The sequence below is a fragment of the Phascolarctos cinereus genome, unplaced genomic scaffold (assembly GCF_003287225.1).
Source record: "Phascolarctos cinereus isolate Bilbo 61053 unplaced genomic scaffold, phaCin_HiC Scaffold_1;HRSCAF=81, whole genome shotgun sequence".
NCBI classification, from domain to species: domain Eukaryota; kingdom Metazoa; phylum Chordata; class Mammalia; order Diprotodontia; family Phascolarctidae; genus Phascolarctos; species Phascolarctos cinereus.
In genome coordinates, this window is record NW_027555514.1 from 212,102,959 (window position 1) to 212,123,424 (window position 20,466).

At 37.2% G+C, this 20,466-nt stretch overlaps 1 protein-coding gene across 1 annotated transcript in view; it reads right to left on the reverse strand.

Annotated features, from left to right (window-relative positions):
* LIMA1 (LIM domain and actin binding 1) overlaps window positions 1-20,466 on the reverse strand; it is a 109,000-nt gene that overhangs the window by 60,549 nt on the left and 27,985 nt on the right. The window contains exon 2 of the mRNA XM_020966059.2: window positions 10,634-10,777. Coding sequence (XP_020821718.1) covers window positions 10,634-10,752 — 119 coding nt within the window. The 5' untranslated portion in view covers window positions 10,753-10,777. The remainder of the gene's footprint in view (window positions 1-10,633; window positions 10,778-20,466) is intronic.

Consider the following 20,466-nt stretch of genomic DNA (forward strand, 5'->3'; position numbering starts at 1 on the left):
AGTTTTTGCCACACTGCTTTCCAGTTTCCCCAATAGTTTTTGTTGAATAGAATTCTTACTCTACCAGCTGAGATCTTGGGTTTTATCAATCTGTTTAGTAAAACTGATATGGAAACAGATGAATCTATTTCTTAACTAGTACCAAATTATTTTTGATCAATGACTTGTAGTATAGCTTGAAATCTGATACTGCTAAGACTCCTTCCTTACCCACATTCTTAATTCTCTTGAGATTCTTGATCTTTTGTTCCTCCAGATGAATTTTTTATTATTTTTTTGGTTCTATAATATAATCCTTTTTGTAGTTTAATTGGTAGACAACTGAATAAACAAATTAATTTAGAAGTGCTGTCCTTTTTATCATATTGGCTTAGTTTACCCATGAGCCATTTATAGTTTTTTAATTATTTAAATCTTTGTAAAGAGTGTTTTGTAACTGGCCCTGGAGCCAGGAGTACCTGAGTTCAAATCCAGCCTCACATACATAACACTTACTAGCTACGTGACCCTGGGCGAGTCACTTAACCCCAATTGCCTAACCAAAAAAAAAAAAGTGTTTTGTAATTGTGTTCACATAGTTCTTGTATCTTGACATATGGACTCCCAAGTATTTTATACTTTCTATAATTATTTTAAATGTAATTTTATTTTCTAGCTCTTCCTGCTGGGTTTTGTTGGTAATGTACAGAAATGCTGATGACTTATGGGAGTTTATTTTATATTCCACAATTCTGCTGATGTTCTTTATTGTTTCAATTAGGTTTTTAGTTGATTCTCTAGGGTTCTTTAAGTAAACTACCATATCATCTCCCAAAAGTGATCATTCTATTTCCTATTTTTCCTATACTTATTTCCTTAATTTCTTTTTGTCTTATTACTATAGTTAGCATTTCTAGTCCTGTATTAAATAGTAATAGTGATAATGGACATCCTTGATTTACCTCTGTTTTTACTGTTACTTACTATTCTTAAAAGCTTCTTGCGTATTACCATTACAGATAATGCTGGCTCTTCATTTTAGATAGGTATTGCTTATCACATTAAGGAAAGGGTCATTCTTGTGCTTTCTAGCGTTTCTAGCAGGTATAAGTATTGTACTTATCAAAGGCTTTTTCTGCATCTATTGATATAATCATACAATTTTGTTTTCTCGCAATTAAGATGTTTATAATTTTCCTAATATTGAACTAACCCTGCATTCTTGGTATACATGTAACCTAGTCATAATATGTAATCTTTGTGATATGTTGGTAATTAGTCTCCTTGCTGATAGTTTATTTAAAAATTTTACATAAATACTGATTGGTCTATAGTTTTCTTTTTCTATTTTGATTTTCCCTAATGTCTATCATATCTAAATTTTCTAACTTTCTACTGAGGTCCTTTTGTTCATTTTAATGGTTAGATTTATCAAAGACTGGGAGGGGATAAATTAAGATCCCCTACTATTATAATTTTACTATTTCTTCCAATAACATTTAACTTTTCCTCTAAGTATTTAGATGTTATGCTACTTGGTGCATATTTACTATTGATATTAATTCACTCTCTGTGGCGCCTTTCAACAAAATATAATTTTCCTGTTTATCTCTTTTAACCACTTCTATTTTCGGTATTGTTTTGTCTGAAATAATGATTGTTACCCCTGCCTTTTTTACTTCAGCTAAATCATAATAAATTCTGCTCCAGCCTTTTATTTTCATTCTGTGTGTATCCTTCTGTTTCAAGTGAGTTTCTTGTTCTATCCTGACCTACAGGAAAACAGAAGGGGAAGGGGATAAGAGAAGAGTGCAGAGATAGAATAGAGGACAGACTAGGGGAAGGGATATTCAGAATGCATGCCATCTTGGGGTGGGGGGAGGGGTGAGATGGGGTGAAAATCTGGAACTCAAAATCTTGTGGAAGTAAATATTGAAAACTAAAAATAAATAAATTTATATTAAAAAAATTGAGTTTCTTGTAAACAACATATTGATGGATTTTGCTTTCTAATAAAATCTTTTATTATGTTTATTTATTATTATTATGTTTAAAATCTAATAAAATCTTTTATTATGTTTTATGGTGAGTTTATCTCATTCGAAATCAATTATGATTGCTAAAGCTATATTGCCTTCTACCCTACTCTCTTATAGTTTTCCTCCTTTTTGCTTCCCACCCTTTAAGAGACTGAGTAATACTAATCCTTCCCTTAATCTACCCTCCCTCTTATTCTACCCTTTCCTTTTTACCCCTTCCCTCCTGAAACTTTCTCTGCTGAGTGAAATGTATTTCTGTACCCAACTATGTGAGAGTGAGTATGTATGTGCATGTGGGTGTGGGTGTATGAGTATGAGTGTATTCTCCCCTCCTCTGACCAGTTCAAATGACAGTAAGGATCAAGTGTTGCCCACTACCCACCTTCTTCCTTTTTTTTTGTATAGACTTCCACTTTTGAACCCCTAATATGTGAGATAATTTTCCTAATTCTTCCCCACCCCAATCCCTCTCTTCCCACTATTCTTTTAAGATAATCAAAACATAATCAGACTATTCCCAAGTCCTTTGTCTAATCAGACTCCCTCCTCTACAATGCCTGATAATAATAGAGTTCTGAGGGGATACATGTATCATCTCTCCATTTTAGAATGTAGTCAGTTTACCTTTAAGTCCCTTACGATTGCTCACTCATGTATACTTTTCTGTTCTTCTCTTCATTCCTGTGTTTGCATATCAAATTTTCACTGAGCTCCTGTCTTTTCATCAGAAATGCTTTAAAGCCCCTTATTTCCAAGGGAAAATCTGATCACTGCTCTTCTGGTCTGAGCTCAGCAAGTTCCTGAACTGGTTTTGGGTCTGAGTAACACATATGTAGGCCTATCCCTGGGTAGAAATTCCAGGAAAATGACTGACCATGCTCTGAAAGAGAGATTGGCCCAATCTGGGGATAGGGACTTTTTCCTTACCTTTTTCTAAGTCTAAGGCCTCTCAAGCCTTAGACCAGTGGTCTCAGTTAATAACCTGGAGCTCAATCACTTTTCTTTTGGGAATTCCATGAGCCTCACTGATTTCTGTCTAAAGTTTTCAACTGCCTGATAAGTGACAAAATTATCCCAAATGTTACTTGTTATGTTCAGTCGTTTCCCTATATTGATGGTTGGTGACTTCTTTGGTATATGTGAACACCTTCTGTGTTTAAACACGGAATGGTCATGAGTGTCTAGACCAGGGGTGGGGAACCTGCGGCCTAGAGTCCTCAAGTGCAGCCCTTTGACTGAGTCCAAGTTTTACAGAGCAAATCCTTTTATTAAGGGGATTTGTTCTGTGAAGTTTGGGTTCAGTCAAAGGGCTGCACTTGAGGACCTAGAGGACCACATGTGGCCTTGAGGTCACAAGTTCCCCACCCCTCTAGACAAAGCTTGTGAAGACTGCAAGAAATTCAGCTGAGCAGCATTAAATGCTATAGGAATAAGATCAAATTCCCTGTTATTTAGATGAGATTTAGACTAAGTTCCTGTGAAAGTGAAGTCTAGAACTAGACTCCTTAAGTCATAGCCTGCTAAATCACAGCTTAAGACCTGATTCCCTGAGTGGGTAAGATTAGAATTAGGCTCCTGTAGGTTGGTGAGTTTCAAGGCTAGAGGATTCCCCACTATTCAGGAGAGGTCAGAATGGAGCACCCAAATGGAAGACTGAGGAAGGCTCCAGAATGGGAAATAGTGCATCTAAGTATAAAAAATAACTGTCCCAAGAAAAGCCAATAGTTTATATTTTATTCACTACAGAAATTAAACTTGCAATTTTTTTTTTGCACAAATGGAATTAGCATACTAGAGATAATCTAAACTATTTAGAGATAAGCTAAACAATTTCAAAAGAAGGCTCCTTTGATCTAGATTTATACTCAAAAGATTTCTGGTTATATGAATTAGTAGTTATCATCAAAGAAGTATTTGTTTTGTCTTTTTTTATGTCAATGATGAATGCTGTTCTGTAAAAGGTTTATTAACAACATTGAAGTCAGTTGTAAAGGTTTCTCCTTAGTGATTCCAAAGCACAGAAGGCCTATGAAACAGTTCACAACTTTATCTTGTACTTAGGAACCCTGCCCTGGCAAGTACTATCATATTCATTTTTTTTCTCCTCTTCAACTAGGAAAAGCAGTTTATCTTTTTTTTTTTTAACCCTTAGAAAATAGCTTTGACATGGCAAATGTGGAAATCTGTTTTGCATGACTATATATATATTTGTAATAGGTTTTGTTTTCCTTGCCTTCTCATTGGGAGGAGGTAAAGAAAAGCAACTGAATCACCTTGAGGTATCCTCAAAAGGTAACTTTAAATATTTTGTTACTTGCTTAAAATATATATATATATATATACTTGAAGAAATGGAAGTGCCTTAGGGGAAAAGCAAGCCAACAATCATATTGCTGATTATCTTTTCAATGCAATTTTTAAATAAACTTTCTCCACTGTTAAATATTATGATCCATAAATGTCTCATTTCATTTAAATCTCAAGACTAAACCAACAAGCTCATCTCAGTCTGGGCCCCAAACATTTGGCACAGCTAGCAGATTAGTTCAGAATGACCTCATGCCTGAAGTGGTACAAGGACAATGCAGAAGGAAAGGGATAGAAGGGTGGTTTGATACAAGAGTCTGGCATCCTATGATTACTAAAGTTCTGGCTACATACAGCAAGTCTTCTCAGTATGACAGGGAATAAAACCCATCAGTGATCAAGTGGGATTAGCCCATTGGGTGTTCAAGGACGTAAACAGGGAGAAGAAGGTATCACCATGGCTAACATTTCTTGGTGTTGTTGACTGAATCAACAATTAGGGATGTATATGGTCTTTAAGATTCATATCTTAAAGGCAGAGGGACAACTCATAGATTTAGTAATAGCACAAATAAAAGGGGCAATACAGACGGGATGAGGACCAATCAGCTGCAGGTGGCAAGTATGGTCTACAAACCAGAGATCTTGATGATTTCTGTTTTGGACATGTTAAGTTTGAGATGCCTATGGATCATCCAGTTTGAGATATCCAACAGACAGCTGAAATTGAGTCTGGAGAGAAGTACAGGATAACTTCAGGATAAATAAATCTGAGAATCATCTGAGATAAGAGAACCCATGAAAGCTGCTGAGATCACCAAGTGAAAAGGTAGACAAGGAGATGAAACTGCCTAGAACAGAGCCTTGGGGAACATGCATTGTTAGTAGGCATTACCTAGAGGAAGACCCAGCAAAGAAGTCTAACAAGGAAGTCCTCAGACAGGTAGGAGAACAACCAGGAGGGAGCAGTGTCATGAAAACTAGAGAGAGTATCCAGGAGAAAAAGTGAATGACAGGGCCAAAGGCTGCAGAAGAGTCAAGAAGGATGAGGATTGAGAAAAGTTTGTTAGATTTGGACAATTAAAGGTCCTCTCCCTTGGGGTCCAATTCCCTTGGAATTTTGCCAATGCCTCACTCTCCACACACAGTTGTTTGTAGGGCATTTTCAGTGCGTATCACAGATATCATACTTCTCTCCTGTATAAGAATGGCAGAGATTAGAGACCACTAAGCCAGTTATGAGAACCATGATGCCAGGACATAGTGGGTTTGGAACCATATAATCCCCATAACTAAGGAAAAGGTAATGACTTAGGGCCACTGGTGCTCCTTATGCCCCTTAGAGCACCTAACCTAAGTGGTTCCTGACCTTACTTCAACTGGCAAATTGATTATATTGGTTTCCTTTCTTCCCTGATATCAGGGTACATAGTCTACCCCTGCTTAAACAGTACCTTCATCATCATGTCCCTGACTACCTGGTTTGGGTGTCCCAGCTTTCAGAAACTATGTCTACGATTAAGAGGGCAGAGTTGTCTCCAACAGAGCAACTTCTTGGGGAATATGGGAGAAGAACTTTACTTTCTAATGACCTAATTAAATTGCCTCTGCATAATTGTAATGAGTGTAAATTTGCCTAAATGGAAAGTAATGCTTTAGTCTACTTGGTGTCAATCATAGTCTCTGGATGAGGTGAGGGAGAGGCTTTACCCAGCCCCCAAATAAGGAGGCAGTGGGCCTTGAAAGGGACAAAGATTTGGTTAGCATCAACCTCTCCCCACCCTCCATCCCATCTCCACCTCCTATACCCTCCCCACCCGCTACCCCCACCTTGGGGCACCCAGAGTAGGGGAGTTTCCAGTTGGTAGGCTGGGGAAAACTGAACATCAGTATTAACTCAGGTCCTGAGATATGTTGCACACAAAAAGGTTATTACCTTACTACAGATAACCTTGATCTATGATGAAAACCAGTTGATTGATAGGAACATCATCATCTGTCCTGTGGCCCTGATTCTTGGATTGCTCCTGCTCATCATGGCCACTCTTATATCAGGAGATTCATTATGAACTGCCCCTGCCATCATTCTTCACATGGATCAGATCTTTTAAGATCTGGAAAGCAGTCTTTCCAAAGGAAAGGATGAAGCCTGAGGTTTCTGGGAGTTTCTTAAATCCTAGAGATAAGAGCTGTCTAATACTGGTGATTAACGGTTCTCAGGCCATTTAAGTGGTAGAAGAAGACCTAAAAATCCTTTTGGACCTTGCCACTGAGGAAGTAGTGGGAGCCAATATCCACAACTAATCTGGTTGGAACTTGTGGCATTAGGATCTGCTGCACAGCTAAAACTTTTCAGCCATACTCTAAGACTAGAAGCTGCCTGTGACCTATCACTCTAGGCACTTCATTGGTCCAGAGGACTACAGCTTAAACTCTCTACAAAACTTCCTGGATGTCTCAGGTCACTATGATCATACATCATAAAAGCTCAATGAACGACGAACTGGCATTCCTGAGGTCTGATGGTCTTTTCACTATTGTGGGCATCAAAACACCCTTCTGACTGGGCATACTATCATGGCAAATGAAGGAGATCCTGTGTCCAACTAACTCAGTGCTGTATCTTTGCTGAATATATTGAGTAAACTTCCTTTCACTAAAGGTTATGTGGTCTACAAATGTCTCATTTTATTCCACTTCCAGGTCTGAACCAATTGACCAGCCTGAATCAGGCTAATGCCAGAATACATCTACTTCTTTAATGATTCGCTGGCTATTACCTTAGATCCTTCACTTAATTTTTTTACAGTTACTGTCCTATTAATCCCCAACTACAGACAGCCCCTCATGTTTTTGGAAGATCTGTAGGAAAGACACTGACAAATTGAAGCATGTCCAAAGGACTCTAACTTATAAAGATCAGCTGAAGGAACTGGGAATATTTAGTCTAAAAAAAGAAAAGCCTTGGGAGACAAGGGGAAGCAATGGTGGCCTTCTTCAAGTATTTGAAGGGTTCTCAAACTGAAGAAGGTTTAGCCATGTTCTACTTGAAGGCCCCAAGAGGCAAAAAAATAGCAGAGAGAGGGACTCAGAGTAAAAACAAAAATTAACAATCCAAGTTACCTAAAAACGAATGGAGTGATGGTAGGTTATTCTTGACTGGATATTTAACTCAAGTTGAGGTTAGACTACTTGATTACTGACTACTTGTCAGGGATATTGTAAAGGGGATTCTTGTTCAACTACAGATTGGACTTAGATGTCTTCTGACATCCATTGTTTACACCTCTGATATTCTATAATACCCTTTGTTCATACAGAATTGTCTCTCAAGGAGCTCACTTTAGGTAACAGTTCTAACCTGATAGCCAACTTATACAGAATTTCTTTAGATAATTTCTACTATCTTCCCTATAATTAATTACTGTCTTCTAATACTCTAGGTTCTTCCTTCCCTCCTCATCAATTACAAATTAATACTCTAGAAAGTCCTCCTAATTCAAAGATTCAGAATTTGTGATTTGAAATATTTGTGGTCCAGTGTACACAGTAACAGCAATGTTGTATGAAGATCAACTGTGAATGACTTAGCTATTCTCAACCATACCATAATCCAAGACAATTCCGAAGGACTAACAAAAAATGTTATCCACCTCCAGAGAAAGAACTGATGGAGTCTGAATGAATGCAGATCAAAGCATACTTTTTAAAATTTTTCCTTATTTTTCTTGTTTGTTTGCTTTTTGGTCTGTATCTTCCTTCACAACTTGACTAACATGGAAATACGTTTTCCATGACTGTACGTGTATAACCTATATCAAATTTCTTGCCTTCTCAATGAAGGAAGAGGGAGGGACAGAAATCTGGAACTGAAAATTTTAAAAAAAAAATGAATTTTAAGAATTGGCTTTGGGGCAGCTAGGTGGCGCAGTGGATAGAGCTCCAGCCTCGGAGTCAGGAGGACCTGAGTTCAAATCTGACCTCAGACACTTGACACTTAATTAGCTGTGTGACCCTGGGCAAGTCACAATTGCCTCACCGAAAAGGGGGAAAAAAAGGAATTGTTTTTACATGTAATTGGAAAAAATAAAGTATTTTTCTTAAAAAGAAAAGAAATATTTGTTGTTTCTTTCACAATCCATCATGGAGATAAAATGGTGAGTCTAACTTGTAGTACTAAGTTTCGGTGTTAGACAAAATTATCTCTAAGGCCTCTCTAAACTTCATGATTAAGATGGTCCCTAAAAGCGAGATGCCTTTGCACTTCCTCCATGCAGATGATTCTCATATCTATTTATACAGCTCTTCTCCCTCTCTTGAACTCTAGTCCCACGACACTGTCAATTAATTATATGCTTCAAAATGAGATTTATCAGAGGCATCTGAAAATCAGCATGTCCCAAACAAAACTCATTTATCATTCCCCCCAAACCCACCCCTCTCCTGGACTTCTCCACTGCCATCTAGGATGAGCATCCTAGTCCCTCAGGCTCTCAACCTCAGTGTCATTCTCAAGTCCTCACTCTCACCTGCCTGTACAGTTAAACAGCCCAGTCTTGTCCATTCTATTTTCACAACATCTTTCACATACATTTCTTCCTCTCTACTCACACAGCCACAACCCTAGCTCAGGCCTTTATCACCTCTCCCCTAGACTACAACAATAGCTTTCTATGTGGTCTCCCTGCCTCAAGCCTCTCCCCACTCCAAACCATCCTCCAAAGAGCTGCCATATAACTTTCTTCAAGTGTAGAATCTGATCATTTCACACTCCAAACCTCCCCTCTCCAGAGCTCAACAAACTGTAGTGGCGCTCCAAGTGTCCAGTATACAAACTCCTTGTTTAGCATTTAAAGCTCTTCACAAGCCGATTCTTTCCTACCTTTCCAGTCTTCTTATACACTTTCCCCTCTCCACACCCTGTGATCTAGCCACCCTGCTCTGTTCTCCATTGCTCACACACAACAGTCTGCGTTCCAGTTCTTACGTCTCTGCACTGGATGTCCCTCATGTCTGGAATGCACTCCCTTTTCACCTCTTTCTCTTAGAATTTCTGGTTTCTCTCAAGACTCAGCTCAAGTGCTACCTTCTACATGAGGCCTTTCCTGATCCCAAAGCCACCTTGTATGCTCAATGTGTGTTCACGTGTGTGTCTGTGGGTGTAAGTATACACACACATATACACCTGTAAGGAAAATACATTCCTTTTCCCTCAAGGCAAGAATTTTGACTTTTGTCTTTGTATCCTCAACACGTAGCAAAATGCCTAGTGCACAGTAAGCACTTATTAAATGCTTACTGACTGACTTCCCTAATGATTATGAATGGTACTATTAGTCTCCTAGGTTCACAGTTTTTGCTCCCCTCATCTACACTTCCTATATCAAATTATTTAAGAAATACTTCCAGTTCTTCCCGTTAATCTCTCTTGATTCACCCCTTCCTTTCATTTTTATAGGCACTACTTTAATTACTTCATATACACATTACAAGTACCTCCTAGCAACCTTCAGTTCTGTCTGCTATGAACCATCCTACACATGACTATGAGAATAATCTTACTCAATCTCTATTTACCATTTTACTTTTCTAATCAAGAGTGTAGAGTAGCTCCATATTGCCAAGGATAAAAAAAATTTAGACTAGGCCTATATTTATGGCGTTTTATCATCAAGGTACCTCCTTCATAATCTCTCCAATCTGATTTCTCAATATTCCTTAATAATGACTTTCCACTCTAGCCAATCTGCTTTCCATCTTGAGTATACTATTTGCTAATCCCAATCTCTCTGTAACTTTACACCTATTATTTCTTCCAATCCTTTCTACATACTTGTAGTATGCTTTATATTTGTTGATATTTTGCTTTGTAATTGTTCTCAGGCTGTTTCATACGTGAGTTTTAACTTTTGTAACTAAGTGATAAACTTAGTGATAAGCTAGCTGGCGCAGTGGATAGAGCACCAGCCCTGAAATCAGGAGGACCTGAGTTCAAATCCGGCCTCAGACCAAACACTTGACACTTACTAGCCGTGTGACCCTGGGCAAGTCACTTACCCCCAACTGCCTAAAAACAAACAAGCGAACAAAACTAAGTGATAAACTCTTCACTATGTCTTCAAATTCTATTACATGCTTCTTTGTAGATCTAAATTGAGAAACCACTTAGTAAATGGTTCATTAATTCCTAGGTCAGCATCTTTAATCTTAACATTTTATACAATATGTTTCTTGGTCCCTTATTCTCTAACAAGTGGTAATATTGGCTCTAAAAAACATACTGCTTCTGGATTATTATCAATACTTACTTGGAGAATATTTCTACGATAGTAGATGACTTGTTCTTATTGACAAGGGAAAGTTCTTTGGCAGTGATCCTCAAAGACTGTGAAGCCCATTGTCCCCTCCTAAATGGAGCTGGGTCCATCTTGTTTCAAAATGCTCAAATTTCCCTGGAATAAGGAACATTAGATGATCAATATAATAATACCACCAAGGATTAACTTGAAGGAAGCAGGACAATATACTTGAAAGAACACTGGACAAAGAGTTAGGAAGCTTAATGTATATGTGCAGATCTTTAAGATCCCTAAAGCACCATCTAAATGTGAGCAAGTAGTATTATTAGTAGTCACCTTGACACTAACTGGCTATGTGATACTAGACAAATCATTTTACCTCTTTCTAGTCTGTTTCTGCATCTGTAAAATAAGGATATTAAATCAGATGCTCACTTCTGGCTCAAAAATTCAGTGCTTCTATGATTCTATGACTGGTCCCTCATGTAGACATTGATTGTGCTATCTCTCCTCATATTCAATATCAAAGTGGTGTTTCCATATTCAGCATCTCAAAAAAGTTGTCATCAAGATAGGTGGCATGAAAGGTGCTAAACCTACTTTCAGGTTTCTTTCTGTCTGCCTCTTCCCCACTAAGACCTATAGAAATTCTTTATTTTAATATAGGTACACACGTTCTATATGTCGTTAGTTAACATTAGCTTTGGTTATAGGGATTTTTCCTCCTTCAATTGTTTAAAAAAGTGAGGAAAACAATTTATCTTACATTTAGCTGATAAAAGCTCTATAATAGCTACCATGTTCCAATATTTTCTAGAAATCCTTCTACCTTCCTCCATGAATTAAATGTGTTCATGATAACTGAAAGCAAATAAATAAGAACAGGGTCCCTCATAGCAACAGGTCCGTTACTAGTTACTTTTTAAGAAATTGGTTTGATTTTTGTACTGGTAAATCATCAAAATCTTCCAAATAATCAAATAAAACTGGGAGTTCCAACTTTTGTCACAATAAGGTGAGATTAGAATAGAGTTACTAATTTCCCTGTTTTGCAAAGATAAAGATATAAATTTAAATAGTTTATAATACTCCTCACAACAGGGGGAACACAATTTTTTGGCAGGATAGAATCCTAGTTTATACTCACTTCAAATACTGATAATTCCTTTCTAAAACTGAATTATTTTAGATGTTATATTAATAAAGCTTGAGACAATCTGATACTATCACACTGTTCTACGTATTTATGAATCTAATTTGCTCACAATTTTAGAACTGGGAGGATCCTTATTCTAGTCCAACCTCTCATTTTATGGATGAGGAAGCAGAAGACAAATTGCAGAATGGCTAGTTCAATTCACAACTCTATCAACAGCGTACTGTGTGCCTGTTTTCCCAAAGCCCCTCTAATGATTTCCATTTTTCTTTTTCAGTCATCTTTGATCAACTTTTCTATTTTTTTAAACAAGCACTAAAGAGTTTTGATGATTTCTCCTTTATAGCATAGTTAGAATATACTTTTATATACACACGTGTTCGTACACATATACATATACATATATACATACGTGTGTGTGTGTGTGTGTGTGTGTGTGTGTGTGTGTATGAGAGAGAGAGAGAGTGTGTTAGAGAGCTGGTACTGCTAGGCCTTTTTTCTTCTCATTTCCTCTCACGTAACTTCCCTTGAGATTCTTGACATTTTGTTCCTGTTGGATTCTGCTTTCTGATCCACTGTACTACCCCTCCTTCATTTTGTGGAAGAATTCACACCATTCATGTTCATGGTTATGGTTAATTGTGTATTTCCCTCCATCCAATAAGGCAGCTAGGTGGTGCTGTGGATAGAGAAACACGCCTTGAAGTCAGGAAGACTCATCTTCTTGAGTTCAAAATTAGCATCAGATATTCATTAGCTGTGTGAACCTGGGCAAGTCACTTAACCCTGTTTGCCTCAGTTTTCTCATCTGTAAAATTAGCTGGGAAAGGAAATAGCAAACCACGCCAGTATCTTTACTGACCCAAATGAGGTTATGAAGAATCAGATGTGACTGAAACGACTGAACAACAACACCATCATATCTTTCTATACTCGGCATACCCTTCACTTCATTTATGGTGAAAGAGAAAGAAGACATACAAAGCCCCAATTCTGGAACTAAAGCTGGAGATACGAGCAAATAGAAGATGATACTGACCACTCAAAGGAATTATTGTTTTGTTTTGTTTTTTGGGTAGGCATTGGGGTTAAGTGACTTGCCCAGGGTCACACAGCTAGTAAGTGTTATGTGTCTGAGGCCGGATTTGAACTCAGGTTCTCCTGACTCCAGGGCCAGTGCTCTATCCGCTGTGCCACCTAGCTGCCCCTCAAAAGAATTACTGTAGATCCTGAGACACCCAAAAGAATGACTTCACAGGTTCAAGTAGAGTCTAAAAGGAAAAAGATAGATTGGCTTGTTTGCCTGTACTGGTGGAGGCTTTTGTGGCTAGCCTCCTTTTCTATTGCCTTTTTGCTTCTAGCTGTATTTTGGTGTACTTCTAGACTGCATGAAGGAATTTACTGTAGTTTCTCTTTTAATTTCTTGATTATTATTTGGTCAGGTGAAATTTTTAGTGTTTTGCTGGTGTGTGGCTGAGGTGACTGTCTTTCAAGCAGCCATCTTAACTGGAAGCTCATAAGAATGACAATTTTTATTTAAATAATTAAAAAAAATTTTTTTTTAAATTTTTTTCTCAATTACATGTGAAATTTTTTTAAACTTTAGGTTTTTTTTTTAAATTTTGAGTTTCAAATTCTCTCTCTCTTGCTCTCTTTTCCCCTCCTTCAGAAGGCAATTTGATACAGATTATACATGTACAGGCATGCAAAACACTTCCATATTAGCCATGTTGCAAAATAAATAAAGAAAAATTTAAAAGTATCTTTCAATCTGCCTTCAGACTCCATCAGTCTATTTGCTGGAGGTAGATAGCATTTTTCATTTTAAGTCCTTCAGAATTGTCTTGGATCATCGTATTGATGAGAATAGCTAAGTCAAGGAATAACCTTAATTCTTAACCAAGACGCCATTTGAAAGGGTCTTGAAAAGTCTCAAATCATTACACTTCTTTTTGCAACTAATAGCTGCACTAAACTAAGCATTTACTAAATATGCTAAATATGTTTCAGCTTAGTTTAGGTTAAATTAAAATAAGAACTGACTTAAGCAACATTCAGACACAATTTGGTTTAAAAAAATTCAAGCTTTCATATTGTTGTATAATTATGTTTCCAAAACTTGTATAAGTAAAGCTCTTGCCAGTTCTTCTAACAAGGTCAATTCTGGGTCAAAAATTTTCTTTGTGGAGTAGTCTACTGGTCTAGTGATTACAAAAGGGGACACAAGAAGCACCCTGATTGCAGATTTTAAAAAATGAAACTACTTATTTTATGAATCAAGAGGGTTTCAATATGAAAAAGAAATATATCAATTGCCAGGTTTAGTTACACTAAAAAACCAAAAGACTAGGGTCCAAATTTCATCCCTTTCTCTTACTATAAGTCCCTTAACCTTTCTGTACCTTGGAATAATGATCTCAATCAGGGCAGTGGATTAGAAGACCTCTGAAGAAGGTGCCTTCTAGTTTATGATCCTATGGCCTTGTTATAAACTCTATCCTGAAGTACCTTATATAATTAAAAACAAAACAAATGCTATTTTATTTGTCTATGAATACATGGAAAGATTACTGATGTTTTAAAGCAATGGTTAACACTGTAAAAGATCTGGGTGAGAAAAGGCATGTTTTGTTTTAAACAGAGATCAGTATTAAAATGTTAACAGCTTATATTTATATAGCACTCAATGATACTCAAAGCATTTTCGTATGCATTACCTTTGATCCTAACAAAGGAAAGTTTGAGACTTATAGTACAAATATTATTTATTATTCCTTTTTTACGGTTTGGGAAGTTAAGCTCAGAAGGATTGACTGACTTGCTTAAGTTCAGTTGGCTAGTAAGTGGCACAGCACCATCAAAATCAAGTCTTCTACAATTCTGCTTGCCAGTAGCATTTCCCAGTTTTATACTGTCATGAACCTGTGAAATAGGTAGTACGATTCATTATCCCCACTTTACAGATGAGGAAACTGAGATTCCTTGCCCTGAGATTCCACAACTTAAGACTCTAAAAGAGAATTCAGCTCAATTCAAGCCAATAACACAAAGGTACAGAAAGCTCTAAAACCAAAATTCTGGTAACAGAAACACAAATTATTTCAACCAGTAAGAAAAAAAAGAGCCATGTCTAAAGAAACCATGAGTATCCGAATAGGGAGATAATTGACGAGCTCAGGTTTTAAAAGGGTGCATAAAAGAGATGGAATTGAGTAACTAGAAAGAAATAGAAGACTGGTGAGATTCTTTAGCATTAATGGCAAATGGTTTAAAATGCAGTACGAGTGGAGACATCACAAATGCTAAAGATTATAAAAAGGTTTTGTGGTTTTTTTACAGGTTATTCTGGGAGTAGGGCAAGAGAATGAAATAATGAAAGAAAACAATCAGCAATTACTCATGTTTATAAAGCTTTTTAAGAATATTTACCCTAAATGGTACACCTTTATACCTGAGGTAAGTGGTTCAATTATTAACTTCATTTTACAGATGAAGAAACTGAGGCACTGAGAGGTTAACTGGCTTTCCCACATTAACTCAGCTAATAAGTGCGTGTTCAGAAGTGATGTGTAGAACCCAGGCTACTTGCAAAGAAAGGGCAGAAGTAATGAATCTGTTCTCTCAACCAAAGAGAATAGCCTGAAGGCTAGAAGAACAAGTTCACAAGAAAATGAAAGGCAAGATAAGTGAGATATAAAAGAGTACCTAGTTGCCCTCTATGACCTTAAGTCACTATGCCCATACTGACGATAGATAGATAGATAGATAGATAGATAGATAGACAGATAAATGTAGACAGATATGTATATATCCTAGAGTACTGAATGAACTTTGACTGCTAAGTCCTACATAATAAATTGGAGTGATAGGGTATTTTAAAAGTAGAATTAGGAAAATGCCCCACTTTCCAAAAAGGTGAAGGTAAGTAGGTAGAGAAATCAAAATATGAGCTATTGAGTTCAACTTTCTCTATTTAATAATTCATAAGGGAATTTTATCAAGAAATGGTTTTCAAACATTTAGAAAGAAAGTGATGACTAAAAGTCGGATGGATTAAGGATAATTAATGTTAGATTGTTTCCTATTTTTTTGGACAGGATTACTAGTAGAGATCAAAGGAATGCAGTGGGAACACTGTATCTGAATTTCAATAATAGTTTCTATTTCATAGCACCTAAAGGTGCTTTTTTATATAGAATATCTCATATGAAATTCACAAAAACTGTGGGGTACCCAATATAGTAGTATTAGTATTACTACCTCCACTTTACAGATGACAAAACTGAAGCTTAGAAAGATTAAGTGACTTGTCCATGATTATACAGCTAATATGTGTCAGAAATAAGCTGTGAACCCAGGTCTCCCTGACTCCAACTCCAACTCCAACTCTATCCATTGCCTCATGCTGCCTCCTAAGGGGCAAAGTACTTGACAGTCTCTCATGATGGATAAGATGGACAGAAATGGACTAGATGATAATGTTGGGTTCAGAACTGGCTGAACATCTAGAACCAAAGAATACTTATCAGGGTATGTTCTGTTTAATGTTCTATTTAATATATTTATGAAAGACTTGGATGAAGTAATAAGTAGCATGTTTACCAAATATTCAGATTACAGGAATAGGGGAGAGATAGTACTAATCTTCATTTAGAAGTAACATGGTTCAGTCAGGAGAAACTTGGTTTTGAAGCCCGGCTTTGACAACAGCTAATGTGACCCTGAGCAGGTAATTTAACCTGACCTAAGGTTTCCTTATCTGTAAAAAAAGAAGATAATTATACTTGTACTACATACTTGACAGAGTTGATGTGAGAAAAGCCTTTTATGACCTTTTTTTTCAATTTTTTAATAAACTTTTTTGTACTATATGAATGAGTAATTTTTATTGAACGGCATAACTAGGTTACCAAAATATCTCAATAGTCATGAGCTATAAACTGAAGTGAACCTGATTATACTTATGTCTACTAAAGTTCAAGTTCTACATCTGGGTTAAAAAGCAAATTGTACACAAACAGGATTTATGAAAGAGACAGCTGTGGCTGAGATGCCGTTTATGTGGAGGGAAAATAACACACAGAGGTTTTATTAGTATTTCAAGCTCAATATAAGCAGTGTGATGTGGTAGTGAAAAGAGCTAATTTAACATTTTTTTTTGTTGGACCTGTGATTTCATTGGCATATGGAACTCCCAGCAAAGGGACTCTCACTACCAATGCAAATCAGCATTTGTTCTTCTACTTACAGTCTTAGAGAGCTGGCTGGAGCATAGAGAAATTAAGTATCAAGTAGCCAGAGTGGATCAGAAGGGGAACTTGAGGTCTTCCCAACTCTCAGATCAGCTCTATAGCCATTATTACACACTGCCTCTCATGTGACTTTAGGCCACATTAATAACTCACATTTAGACTGATACAATACTATGCTATAATCTCAGAGTTGGAAGAAACTTCAGATACTATAAAATCCAAACCACTGATTATGAGAATTTCCTTAATCTTCCTTTCCTTTTCCTCAATCTCCAGATTTCTCTTCCCCTCCCTTTCCATTCTGCTATTAAGATCAAATCATAACAGAACCACAGTTAGACTACCTTAACCCAAGATGTTCGGGGTGTGAGGAGACACATTATCATCTTCTCATATTGGAATGTAGGCAATTTATCATTGTTCAGTTCTTCATCATCGTTTGTTCGTATTTACCTTTATGTTTCTCTTGTCACCACTGTTTGTACATCGAAGTTTCTATGCACCTCTCACTTTTTTCAACAGGAATGCTTGTAATTTCTCTCTCTTTTTTTTTTAATTAAAGCTCCATTTTTCCCTTTCATGATTATACTCAGTTTTGCTGTATAAGTTATTTTTGGCTGTAAGCTTATATACTTTGCCTTTTAGAATATTGTATTGCAAGTTCTCCACTCGTCCCAGTAATGAAAGATGACTAAGGGAATGGAATAAGCATTTACATAGTGCCTACTATGTGTCAGACACTGTGCTAAGAGCTTTTACAAATATTTCATTTTATCTTCACAACAACCCTGGTAGGCAGGTGCAACTCATTTTACAGATGAGGAAACCGTTGCAAACATAGGTTAAGTGGTGGAAGAGTTCAGTCCAGTGCCTGGCGCATAATAAGTAAGCACTTAATAAATGTTTATTGATGAGTGACAGTGAACTCATGTGTGATTCTGACTCTAGCTCTTTGGTACCTGAATTCTTTCTTTCTGACTGCTTGCAGTACTTTTTTCTTTGACATAGAACCTCTGGATTTTGGTTAGAATGTTCTTGGGAGTTTTCATGTTAGGGTTTCTTTCAGGAGGTGGCCAGCGGATTCTTTCTATTTTTACCTTCCCCCTGGTTTTAAGAAATCTTAAAAATAGTTTTCTTTTGGGCAGCTAGGTGGTGCAGTGGATAGACCACTGGCCCTAGAACCAGGAGGACCTGAGTTCAAATCCAGCCTCAGACATTTGACATCAGCTGTACGACCCTGGGCAAGTCACTTAACCCTAACTGCCTTGCAAACCATCCCCCTCCAAAAAAAGAAAGAAAAAAATATGAAATCTCTACACGAAAAAAAATAGTCTTCTTTTAAGACTTCTTGAAATATGATGTCTTCAAGTTTCAGACTGGACTAAAAGCTGGATTCAAGAACCTGCTTGCTGTCCAAGCCACACCGCTGTTTCTTGTTTCTGAACTTCCTCCTCGCTCAATACAAAGGCCTGAGTCTGCAAACACTACTCAAAGCTGGGTTCAGGTCCCTTTTTCAGTTCACCCCGGTTCTGTGACCCAGAACTGGATAGTGGTTGTCATTTAGCACCTTTTCTTACATCCTACATAAGGTTGTATGTACCATGGTTTGGGTCTGGGGCGTCATCTTTCCCTTAGGCCCAATTCCAGGGCACTAAAGTGCATGCCTGGCACACTCCTGGTCAAGTGCCCAACTCAGTGCCCACAGACCTCTCTGTCTCTCTACACAAACCTAGGCTAGAAAAGAGATTGTGATTTTCTCAGGATTTAGTCTGGTACATTGACTAGAAAAGTTTGAATGAGTTTTGGGGGACAGTTCTTTGTACTTTTTCCTGCTACTCCTCCAGAATTCAGAGGCAGGATTTGAATCTAGGTCTTCTAACTCCTGAACTCTTTCCAATGTACTGTTTGTCCCTTTTCATTACACTAAATTATCTCCTTATGTACACATTCTTGACCAGAATCTTTTGTGACCAGGAACATTCTTTTGTAAGATAGTTGGCCGGGCTTAGGGGACTATAATCAAGGAAGTTTTCCTTTGTTCATAAATATTTAGTTATTACTCCAATGACTTTTGGCTATTATGCTCTAAATGAATTAATTTAATTCTTCCAGAAGAGCCTAATCCTTTGAGATAATCCCTGTCCTTTGAGACAGTGTTAGATAAGATCAAGAAGCTTTTGAGTCTATAGCTTTTATGAATTGCTGATATTGCTTAGTAATTAGTCCATATGTCTCTGAATTATGAATTCAGGCCTTTTAAACCTGCACGAATGACTATGTTCCAATTTTAAAAAATTCTTTTTAAAAAGCATTCATTTTGGAGTAGGTTTGGAACATGTGGTATTACTTAACCTGGGTCTCATTCCTTCTCTTTGTGGCTCTGTTCCATCTTTCAATTTCATCAAAACTGAAAATGTCAGCTGTTCTGGGGATAAAAAACACTTGTTCTACATCACTCAGAGTTACTCTAGGGATATAGTACTAAAGTATTTAGTCCTGATTACATCACACTTCTAGAAATTTTACTGGCTCCCTATTGTCTCTAGGACAAAAATTCTTAACCTTTTTTGTGTCATGAACACCTTTGGCAGTCTAATGAAGCTCATGGATTGATTTTCAGAATAAAGTTTTTAAAATCACAAAATAAAATATATTATGATTATAAAGGAAATCAATTTTATTGAAATGAATACATAATGTTTTCCCTTCTAAGTTCATGGGCCCCTCCTCAAATCTATCCACAGAAACTTAAGGTCCCATGGACCAACCCCAGTTTAAAAAATCCTGCTCTACAATAAACTATAAATTCTTTTGTTTGGTATTTAAAGCCCTTTATAACCTGGCTCTAACTCATTCATTCTACTTTCAAGCCAAACTAGCCTATCTGCTGTTTTCAGCACACAATATTCAATCACCAGGCCTCAATGCTTTTGAACAAACTCCTGGCCTGTATGTGTTGTTTTAAAGTTAGAGGCTGATTAATTTTTCTCTTTATTCCTATTACCCAGCATACAATAGGCACTTAAGAAATGCTCACATCAACAAGCATTTGTTATGTGCAACAAAACTGTACTAAGTGCTGGGAAGATACAGAAAGGCAAAAATCACAGTCTCTGCCCACAAAAAAAAAATCACATTGTAACAGCTGGGAAACAACATAAAAACAACCATGTATACACAAGACAGTACAGAGTAGATGGAAGGCAATACCAGAGGGAAGGCACTAACAGTGAAGGGGTGATTGTGGGGGGAAGAGAAGGAACGAAGACAGGAGAACTTAGACCTGTAAAGTCCTCAGGCAGACGGGATCTGATTTGAGTTTCAAAGGAAGAGCCAGGAAGCTCAGGTGAGGAAGGAAAGCATTCCAGGCATGGGGGCTGGGCAGTGAAAAGGCACCGATGTGGATGATGATGGAGTATCATGTGGGAAAAACC